Source organism: Sorghum bicolor, chromosome 2 (genome assembly GCF_000003195.3).
Source record: "Sorghum bicolor cultivar BTx623 chromosome 2, Sorghum_bicolor_NCBIv3, whole genome shotgun sequence".
Taxonomy (NCBI): Eukaryota; Viridiplantae; Streptophyta; class Magnoliopsida; order Poales; family Poaceae; genus Sorghum; species Sorghum bicolor.
In genome coordinates this window covers 74466341-74477414 of record NC_012871.2, presented here as the reverse complement: position 1 = coordinate 74477414, position 11074 = coordinate 74466341, and the positions used below count along the sequence as shown (strand labels likewise).

Sequence of the window (11074 nt, the reverse complement as noted above, 5' to 3'; positions counted from 1 at the left end):
TGGAGGCTTTTGACAACCATGCTTGGCCGCTGGGTGGGGAGTGGACTGCTGTGGCTGCCTCTACCACGGCTTGGGATGGAGGAGGGGCGACAAATCGGCCATGGTGGGGGCAGGGCGACACGGCCTGCAAGAAGGTGGAGGCATAGTGGTGTTGTCGCGTTGACATACTTACTCAAAAAAAATGATACATTTGCATTATGATCTGGTATGGTTTTAATTAACCTCTTTTTATGTTCCCATACTAAAAAGAACTGGGTTTGATTTCCTGATAGTTTACTTACGATTTGAAACGGACGGTCCATATACATCATGCTCGGTTAGAATCTTATAAAACATGAGCATTAGAAGTTTTCTTTAATACTTACAACTAATAAATGTGTTTATTTATGTGCTATCTCAATACTTATAGATTAATCTCCCTATATTGACTTAGATGTCAAATCATGCATATGTTTTGTCTTGCACCGTATTCGCACATACATTTTAGGGAGTTTAATCTTTGTAACGTGAGTGTCAAGTATTGGGATTAATTTCACTCCACTTCTGAAGAATGATAATAATTGACTCTGTTGTGCTACTAATATCTTCGCGTTTGGTGTTTAATTTCAAAGGAGAACAATTTGTGAGCCACAACAAGATCAATTTAAAAAACGTACCAAAATCACCAAAAGTTCAAAAAAATTGCATTATGATCTTGCTCTTGCATTGAATCCAAGTAAGTAGGTAGTTTCAATTTGATATATTTATTGTTTACTTCGGCGGTGTTGTCGTCAATCACCACATGGGAGAGATTGTAAGAAACATGCATGGACCCTAACAATTGTTTAGTGATTTTAGTGGTTGATTGATTAACAATGTTGCTAGTATACAAGGTAAAATAATCATTAGGATGCAAATATATACTTGAGCTAGGCTAAGGTGAAGATCGAGGAATCAACAACCCAAATGAAGATCAGGAGAAACATTGAATACTCCAGAAGATAAGTAATTAAGAAGCTCAGAACATCATATAAGTGAAGCCTGGATAAAGTGGTTCAAAGAAAAAAAACTCAGAAAGGCAATATAGAAGTCAGCAGAGAAAGCATCGGAGGTTAAGTGGGCACCACGATGGAGCCCAATCTGAGGAAAGTTGGAAGTTCGGCCCTCACGAAAGGGTATCCTTGTAAGAGGCTCTAACATGGGCTAGGGGAAGTTTGTGCTTCTCAATGTATCGGAAAAAATCGCCATCACAAGAGTTTGCATTCTCTAACTCATTTACGATTTTGCACTTACTTGCATTTTTAGGATGTGTGCTTAGCTTTCCTAGTATAACTTGTAAGGTTACTTGATAAGATTGAAAACTAGGGTGTAAAACTCATTAGAGGTAACAACACACTTGGCAAAATGTAGTTGCACATCAGACATTATCTTGCATAGGGTTTGAAATATCTTAGTCGCCTCGATCCCTTCAGCTGTGTTTAGCTAAAATCTTAACTTGAACTATCTGTTTGACTTGAAAATTAATAATCACCACTCCATGCATGGCTTCTTACATGTATACAATATACATGGTGTTAATGGTGACAGGAGTGGGAAGTTCTACGTTAAGTTAGGGGGTTAAGTTCACAATGGATTATGAAAAACCCATATCTATATTTGGATTCAATGCATATCTAATAATTTTTCAACACTTGCAAAACTCCTTCAAGATGGTATGTGGCTCCGGAGATGCGCGTTTGAGATTGACCATTTCGGCACTCTTAATCATGAACTTTGCTTAGACCCAACCAAACTGGCCAATAATGATGGATTTGCCAGCGAGATGCTTCATACATTGTTGTCATTGTCAATGGGAGTGTAGCTGGCCGAAAACGTTTGACTACTCGATCCTGGCAGGAAACTTAGCATAATTTACACAGGAATTATTGTTGTGAATGTGCAAGACATCCTGTCAGGGGAGTAGAGTAAGCACTGTGGCACAAGACAAAGCTTATCCATCTGTAGTAGTGGGCTAGATGTCCGCTATCCCACATGTGGTGATGTCTGCATTGGCTGCATAGTTTGGTACTAGCCCAAAAAGTCAGAGGGGTCGATCAAATATAATGCTGAGTTAGTTGTGTTTTTGTCATTAGAAAAACAATCCTGAGAGTTGTGTATAGGCGGTTTTCCAGACAGATTTGTACTGGCGTTTTTCGTGCAAGCATGTTCCCAACGCGTGCATTCCGGAGCGAGCTAGAGGACCTGGCAGTTCCATGGTGCATATAAATTGGCATGCACATGAACAGCCCCCAACTCACACAGCAGCAGCAGCAGCAGCTTCCCATATTCTTCGAGCACGGTGTCCAACAGCATGCAGAAGATGGCCGGACTTGCCGTCCTCGTCTTGGTTGCGTTGCTCGCCGCCGCCACTGCTCAAGCCCAAGGGTCCTACGGCTATGGCAAATCTCCTGCTCCTGCAGCAAGCCCGCCGGAGAGCGCCCCCATGCCGCCGCCGAGCTCAAGCCCACCAACCCAGACTCCTCCACCTCCGGCTTCTCCTCGGACAAGGCTGAGGTTCGACTTCTACAAGCGGTCGTGCCCTTACGCCGAGGAAATCGTCAGGGAGGCCGTCAGGAACGCCATCAACGTCAACCCCGGCCTCGGCGCCGGCCTCATCCGCATGGCCTTCCACGACTGCTTCGTCCAGGTACGTGAATCCCAAGGCTAGCAAGCTGCCAAAATTTGGCCGTGCATGCATGCAAAATGCATTGCCAATTGATGCGCGACCGCCACTTATTTGTTGTTGCATCTATCAGGGCTGCGACGGCTCAGTGCTGCTCGACCCGACGCCGGCGAACCCACGGCCGGAGAAGCTCAGCCCGGCAAACTTCCCCAGCCTGCGTGGCTTCGACGTGGTGGACGCGGCCAAGGCGGCGCTCGAGAAGGCCTGCCCAGGCGTCGTCTCCTGCGCCGACGTCGTCCAGTTCGCCGCCCGCGACGCCGCCTTCTTCCTCAGCGGCTCCAAGATCCACTACAGCCTCCCTGGGGGACGCTTGGACGGCCGCGTGTCCGTGGAGAACGAGACGTTCGCCTTCCTGCCGGGGCCGTCCTTCAACCTCTCCCGGCTCATCCAGAGCTTCAAGGTCAAAGGCCTGAGCGTCGACGACCTCGTCGTGCTCTCCGGCGCCCACACCATCGGCCTCTCCCACTGCTCCTCCTTCCTCACCGTCTCCACGCCGCCGTCCGACATGAACCCTGGCCTCGCCGCCGTACTCAAGAAGCAGTGCCCGGCCAACCCCAACTTCACCAACGACCCCACGGTGGTGCAGGACGTCGTCACCCCCGACAAGCTCGACAACCAGTACTACTGGAACGTGCTGCGTCACAAGGTGCTGTTCAAATCCGACGCGGCGCTGATGGCGTCGACGCAGACGGCGAGGATGGTGCTCGAGAACGCTGGCATCCGAGGAAGGTTTGAGAGGAAGTTCGCCCGGGCGATGCTCAAGATGTCGTTCATCGAGGTCAAGAACGCTGCCAACGGCGAGATCAGGAAGAGCTGCCATGTCGCCAACTAGCCATTGCGACGGTATCAGCACGGCGCGACTCTGATACCTTTGCAGAGATATATATAGCGGCACCTTATTGATCTCTATATTTTCTTTTGTTGAAGCGAGTATGTTGTTTCATTCTTTCCTTATTGTTTCATTCTTCATTCAGATGATCAGGGTTGGTTTTCTTAATTCAATTTTCCAGATGTATTTCACACAAAAAAAGAAGAATAAAATTTTCCACAAGATGTACTCATCGACTAGGGACAGATGATTGAACAAAGCTACGACTTGGTTTTTTTGGCTGAACCTGAATGATGGATTTGTTGTGATTCATGACTGGATTTTCCATCTAATGCACAGTACTACTAGAAAATACCCCTAAGGCCACAGACATTGCGATGGTGGTACTAAACTTGTTGTGATTGGTAAGTGTCATTGCCACATTGCAAAAATGTTGCGACATGTGTTGCATTGTGACAATCTTGATTTTCATTGCAAGAGGTTGGTGTTATTGCCACCGTACCATTCACAGATTAGTTGACAATATTACAACGAATTTAACACCAATTTGAAAAGCACAAGCTGAACCTAAATGCCGATTCTTTGCGTGGACACTTCTGCACAAGAAAATTCTAACTGCCAACAACTTGATAAAACGTAATTGGGCAAATGATCCCATTTGCAAACTATGTGGAATGGACCCAGAAACGCCAACTCACCTTTGCAAAGACTGCACCTACGCAAAGCAAGTCTGGTCTTATTTAAAACAATGGCTCAATCTATACGCGCTAAACTCGGTTGGAATGAATGGATCCTTACATGGTTACTGGCGCAAATGTCGAGCAAAGTTTGATAGAAGTGAACGTAGAAAGATAGATGGTGTCATGATCTGTTTTTGGTGGAACGTATGGAAGGAACGCAATAGAAGAACTTTCCAACAAAAACATCTGCAACCGATCCAAGTAGCCCAGCTGTGCAAGGATGAAATTCAACAATACCAAATGGCAACAAGACCTAGCACTATGGTTGAGTAGGTGTTTATGCTAGTGCAATACAGCGGTTTGGAACCGGTTACTTTTTTTCCTTTTGTTAGTCTTTTGGTTTTTGGCATGTGTGCCATAGTAGTTTAAAGTCGAGTTGCTATGTAAGTTGTTGTAAATATTTTCTGTTTTTCTTTTTCCTCGTCTAATAAAAATACGGCAAAGCTCTTGCCGCCTTTCTAAAAAAAATAATCCTGGGAACTTGTGTTGCAAAGGTTGATATATATTGCAAAAAAAATGTAATAAAACATTGCATCAATAAAGGTTTTATCGTCACCAATTTATTGCGCAGTCATAATAATGAATTTTGTTGTAAAATGTTGCTCTTGACACTCATACTTGTCCGAATGAGTAGTCACTCGAATGTTCTCTCCGCTTGGTTAGCCGAGTGCATATTCCACTTGGCTAAATTTTTTTTAGATAATAGATAACAATCCGGCCTCTATATCCGAGGGTTCGAGCTATGTTCGACAACTGCATCAAGTTGAAATTTATTAAAAAAGGACCATATGACAGTCAAAGGATGATGAGGTGGTCTAGTTTACTGTTCAAGGAATACACACTACTGCATACTTTTTATACCATTCTACGTCTACTCCCGCACGTGTGATGAGATGCTCTGGTGTTGATTTGACTATTGGAAAAGCTAACAGGTGTGTCTGCTCTGCTCTCTTCGGTGGTCTCGCGCGGCTGCAGATCGAGCGACGTATGATATGAAGACAGCCAAGCAAAAGAACCTGAGTGAAGCGCGTGTACATGATGAACTGATGACGAGACTTGCTTGGTTGCATTGCCTTCCACATGATGCATGGGAACAGAGGTCAGGGACTCAGGGCTTGTTGATGAAGGCAGGAGCTTGCATGCAACATGAGAATATTTTTATGTACATCGCAGTTGGCAGCTGGTCGATCCGGAGTTTAGTTGCAACATGATTAATCTCTGAATCTTTGGTGTGCAAACCTGGCAACTGTTTGACTTATCAATTAAGATCAAATCGTGTGCACGCTGTTCATGCAGAGGGGAAGCGTTTCCAGGTGCGTCATCATTGGCTTGATGATGCGATATATGCTATTGAACTTATCTGCTGGATCTGTCAGTCATTTAACAATATTTTTCTGCATCAATACTTGATTATTCTAGATTAAATATTTGACCTCGTATGTGATGAAGGAAAGAGTTCGTATGGATAAGACATGTATGGCCGAATATAAAGAGAATCTTATTTAGTTTTGTAACATAGGATGAACAACCAACTGATAACACACAATCAAACCTATATCAAACATATCTATTATCTTTTATCATATCTTCTAATCTACTATTCCCCACGTTCTTCATTATTGACAATGATTGTTGCTTCAACGACGGCGAAGCCCTAGAACGGTTAGGCCGGCTAAGACAACCCATAGCCACCGGATGCCCTGATAGGTCCCTAACGAACGTGTGGGGTTTTAGGTCTCAAGAGACCTTGTTGGTGTCCTGCTTATCATGCTCCCTCGACTATTGGGAAATTGATCAATCAATAGTCTAATCTTGCTTGGCCTTCAATGCACCGTCGTCGTCGTCGTCGTCGACAATGAGATCACTAGCTAGCTGAGATGAATTAATGGGATATGAGGGACTGAAGGATCGGAGAGTAGTATAGTCTTTGTAGTCCTCACTTGCTCGATGTACATTATCTTCAACAGGCCGGCTAGGGATCGATCAGAGTGTATTACTAAGTTCTTGCTCACTTCTCACTTTGCATCGTATGTTTGGCCTAGCTCATCAAGAAGAGTACTAATGATGAAAACAAAATTGTCCATCCCACGACGAGGAGAGGGCATAGGCCCCCTTCCTCCACCACCGATGCTACCTTAGGCTATCTCCAACAGGAGACCCATTTGGAAACCCAAACCCAAAATAGGTCTTCAACACAATACCTATAGCCTCCAACAGAGTACCTATACAGAAGACCCACTTTGGGTATGAAGAGAGGCATAACCCAAATTTGGGTATCCTCTCTTCTCGAGACCTATTTGCAAAGAGTGTTGTCTTTTAGGTCTTGTTGTTGGAGAAGACTAAAAATAGGTATGGAACCTTTTACCTATAGCGCTACCAAAGAACAAATGGGTCTTGTATTTTGGGTGACGATTGTTGGAGATGGTCTAGGATCGAAACATACTACTTAGAGGATCATATATCAGCTGATAAGTAAAATTCACTTAGTTCTGCTTGCTTGCTTAGGTTGGGCCAAAGCAATGCACTGTCGGAGAAGAAAGGCAACCGTCCGTACATGTAACTGCATCATAATACATGTATGATGAGAGTCCTCCTCTTGCTGAATCTTTGGAACCTCGTAGCCAGTATATAGGTGAGGCAATTTTTATAGTCGAGGGTGTCATGCTCAACACTTGTGCTCCAATATGAATTAAGGGGTAGTTCTAACTTCTTGAGACCACGGACAAAAGATCTAGTTGTCTTTTGTCCTCCTCTTTGTTCTTGCTTTTCATCATGTCTTGATATTGCTTTGTCCTTAGTTTATGTTTTGTGTGAAAGTAACATTTGAGTGACCTCTAGGATCTTTTCTTTGGTAGTGTGTTTTTAGATCATAGTTTCTTATTTTGCTCCTAAGGATAATATTGTCGGTGTGTCTATGACTAAGGACTTGGTATAGTGTGATACTTCTACAAACTCGTTTTAGTATGCTTTTATAGAAGTTTTAAGGTTACTACTTGCCTATGGGTGAAGTAGCTTTAATAGGTTAAGGTGTGTTGCTTTAAAGTTTTTGAACTATAATTCACTTGACATTGTTCACAGTGACGACAGATCCCTAACAACACATCGACATATACGTGTTGTGTTGTGTTGTGTTTGGACTGTACACAGCATGTGTCAATTTGCCAACTTCTTAAAAAAAGATTATGTCTGCAGGTTCAGCTTTTGGAGAGTGCTTCCACTGCCAAAAAAACAGAACACCAACCGAACGAGTGGAACCTGAAGTAGTTTTCCACGAAGTCACAACATTCACGTGTACAATTTTCACAAACCTTAAACTCTATTTTTGACTTTCACTTTATACTTTTCAAATGTTTTTGGGTTTCTTTCTACCGGCTGTTCCAAGGGAGATAGAGAGAGGAGTAGATTTCATAGGAGTAGGTTTTGTAGTTGTTTCAATTACCAAAAAGGACTTACAACTCATAGCGACTTTTCCACCAGTCATGGTTGAACCAAACAAATCCTAAGCATTTTACACAATGTACACCGGGTGTATACAATTTACACTCGTTTTTTCCTTTGGTTTTCTACATACTCCTTGTCCTTTGAGGCTGTGTAGTTCCACGTTTTTCCTTACTCCAATCCAATGAAAAAGCAGAACACTTGACATTACCGTTCAAAAGAAAAGAGTGGTTTTTACTATAATATAGCCACAGGCATACGCGATTGACTCTTCCTCTTAGGGTTTAGCACATGTAGGTGTCATTAGTATATGTATTATTTGTGAAATGAACCTAATATAGGTCACAATTCAATTTAAAAATTGGAGCTTTGAGGCTCTGCCAAAACAAGAACTAGCTAGTAGGAACTTAATTTATTGAATCATCTGGTCTCTAATCGAGTACATCATATCTTATGCCAACTCAATATCAAAAAAACAACCAGATATCTGGATGCAACACGAAGAATCAAATCAAACAAAGCAATTGTGCTTATTACGAGGAAACAAATCTAAGAACTAGTTGACGACGTGGCACTTCTTCCGGATCTCTCCGTTGGCGGCAGTCTTGATGTCGAGGAGCGACATCTTCAGCATCGCCTTGGCGAACTTCCTCTCCCACCTCCCACGGATCAAGGCGTTCTCGGCCACCTTCTTCGCCGTCTCCGTCGAGTTGAGAAGGGCCGCATCGGACTTGAACAGCACCTTGTGATGTAGCACGTTCCGGTAGTACTGGTTGTCCAGCTTGTCGGGGGTGACGACGTCCTGCACCACCGTGGGGTCGTTGGTGAAATTGGGCTTGGCCGGGCACTGCTTCTTGAGTACGGTGGCGAGGCCAGGGTTCATGTCGGACGGCGGCGTGGAGATGCTGAGGAAGGACGAGCAGTGGGAGAGGCCGATGGTGTGGGCGCCGGAGAGCACGACGAGGTCGTCGACGTTCAGGCCCTTGACCTTGAAGTTCTGGATGAGCTCGGAGAGGTTGAAGGACGGCGGTGGCAGGAAGGTGAACGTCTCGTTCTCGAAGGACACGCGGCCGTCGAAGCGTCCCCCGGGGAGGCTGTAGTAGACCTTGGAGCCGCTAAGGAAGAAGGCGGCGTCGCGGGCGGCGAACTGGACGACGTCGGCGCAGGAGACGACGCCCGGGCAGGCCTTCTCGAGCGCCGCCTTGGCCGCGTCCACCACGTCGAAGCCGCGCAGGCTGGGGAAGTTTGCCGGGCTGAGCTTCTCCGGCCGCGGGTTCGCCGGCGTCGGGTCGAGCAGAACTGAGCCGTCGCAGCCCTGACGATGCAACAACAAATACGTGGTGGTCGGGCATCAAGGCAGTGCATTTGCATCCATGCACGGCCCAAATTTTGGAAGCTAGCATCGGGAAACACGTACCTGGACGAAGCAGTCATGGAAGGCCATGCGGATGAGGCCGGCGCCGAGGCCGGGGTTGACATTGGTGGCGTTCCTCACGGCCTCCCTGACGATTTCCTCGGCGTAAGGGCACGACCGCTTGTAGAAGTCGAACCTCAGCTTTGGCCGAGCTGAAGCCGGTGGTGGTGGAGTCTGGGCTGGTGGTGGGCTTGAGATCGGCGGCGGCACGGGGGCGCTCTCCAAGCTTAATGCAGGAACAGCATAGCCACTGCCGTAGGACCCTTGCGCTTGAGCGGCGGCGGCGGCGAGCAGGGCAACCAAGACGATGACGCCAAGCCTAGCCATCTTTTCTGCTACTGCTGCTGCTGTTACTGCAGTGAGTGATGAGTAACAGCACAGCATCACCAATTTATACACACCCGGCGGAACCGGAAGTCAGATCGAGGGCTGTTATAATTTGGTGCCCGCTTCGGATCAGCCCGGGATGCACGCGCCGGGAACATGTAACAACATGCTGCATGGACACAACTCGGCAATTTCTAAAACCAAATTAATACAACTCGGCGTTCAGTTTTCTGAACTGATATCGAAACCAAACAGACAGTCAGACACAGAGCTGCTGACTTTGTAGCTGGCTGCTACTGCCAGACCATGCATCTTGCAGGCTCCATATGCCTGGAACAATGCATGGATAAGCTTCCTCCTGTTCCAGTCAAATTCCCATTTCCCAACAATATATAGTTCTGATGTTTATTTGAAGCAGTTGGTGCCGCGAGTCAAATGGTTTCTGTTAGCAACATGCTGCAGGCACACTATATACTGACAAGACAAGTGACAACTTGAATATTGGTAATATGATATCTAGACTCCATCGGGGTGGCACTGCCTGCGACTGGAACTGGGAGCTAGTAGCTCCAACGTTCTGTTCGATGTTGCGTTCAGTCTTTCAGCTAGCAGCTACCCCGAAATTTCACACAAGTTTTGCTGAAATACTGTCAGAGTAGATAAGGTCACTACATACAGAGACTAATTAACCTTGCTCTATTAGATCAGCTTAAGATCGTACATATGTATATGCCATTTGGGAGAAGAAAGAACAGACACGAGAGTGCCGCACTGACTGTACGTTAACAGTATGTAGATTAAGCTGATCATGCCGTTGGGTCGATTATTTGTCAGGTAATACTAAATATAGTAGATTAACAGTATGTAGATTAATTGTTAGGTGCCTTCCTGTATTCGAAGATCAGCTTAATCATGTACTATATACTATATATATAGTTAGGATCGGTATAGCAGTCCATTATTCTGCCGATTGGGTCTACGCAAACATTGCAGAGATCGGAGACGATGACCCGGAGTGGTAGTAATTAAACACATATATCGATCACGTCGTTGCAAATTGCATTGCTAGCTCTTGCTCACCGACCGGTAGTTAGCTAGCTCGATGCATCGTCGACTCGCCATGCATGCACGTGCACATAGATCTGGTGATCGATTAGTGTAGTAAGAGTATATAGCTAGCCTAGGATATGATATTTAAATGAGCAGAATGCAGCAGGGAACGAAGCTTCCATTTTGTACTTAAACAAATAATTGATTCTTCTCTCTTCTCTCTTCTCTCCTCTCTCTTCTCTCTTCTCTCTCCTTTTCCATCTCCAACAACCTTAGAAGAAATCTTTGGGAGGCAGGTAGGCCGGGCGGTGGAGATGGGAGAGACGGTGGCGAGGCGGAGATGGCAGTGATGTTGCTAGAACAGGCGCCGGAGGAGGCAATCAGATCAGGTTGGTGTGGCGAAACAATAGTCATGACGCCGGTGGTGGGAGGGTAAGAACTAATGAGGTCACCACGGGCACGGTAAGGTCTCCTCGGAGCTCCACAACTGCGCCGCGGTGGGGCGGTGGAGCATCGGGCTTCAGGAAGAACAAGACATGGAATTTAGGATGAGTGGTGAACCATTGGATGGCCAG

At 45.8% G+C, this 11074-nt stretch overlaps 2 protein-coding genes across 2 annotated transcripts; one reads left to right on the top strand and one right to left on the bottom strand.

Annotated features, from left to right (window-relative positions):
* On the top strand, positions 2274 to 3815 carry LOC8073084 (peroxidase 2). The gene is made up of 2 exons (XM_002463217.2): positions 2274 to 2665; positions 2775 to 3815. Exons 1-2 carry the CDS (start codon positions 2330 to 2332, stop codon positions 3531 to 3533), a joined length of 1095 nt encoding a protein of 364 aa, XP_002463262.1. The 5' UTR covers positions 2274 to 2329; the 3' UTR covers positions 3534 to 3815.
* Positions 8102 to 9576, bottom strand: LOC8063544 (peroxidase 2). The gene is made up of 2 exons (XM_002461055.2): positions 9126 to 9576; positions 8102 to 9023 (listed from the first exon to the last, which is right to left on the bottom strand). Exons 1-2 carry the CDS (start codon positions 9504 to 9506, stop codon positions 8265 to 8267), a joined length of 1140 nt encoding a protein of 379 aa, XP_002461100.2. The 5' UTR covers positions 9507 to 9576; the 3' UTR covers positions 8102 to 8264.

What these genes read in the sequence shown, in the direction of transcription:
- LOC8063544 (XM_002461055.2), bottom strand. Translation starts at nt 9,506, where the DNA reads ATGCTGTGCTGTTACTCATCACTCACTGCAGTAACAGCAGCAGCAGTA. An exon ending in TCCATGACTGCTTCGTCCAG is followed by an intron (nt 9,024 to 9,125) that starts GTACGTGTTTCC and finishes TTGCATCGTCAG; the next exon opens with GGCTGCGACGGCTCAGTTCT.
- LOC8073084 (XM_002463217.2), top strand. Translation starts at nt 2,330, where the DNA reads ATGCAGAAGATGGCCGGACTTGCCGTCCTCGTCTTGGTTGCGTTGCTC. An exon ending in TCCACGACTGCTTCGTCCAG is followed by an intron (nt 2,666 to 2,774) that starts GTACGTGAATCC and finishes TGCATCTATCAG; the next exon opens with GGCTGCGACGGCTCAGTGCT.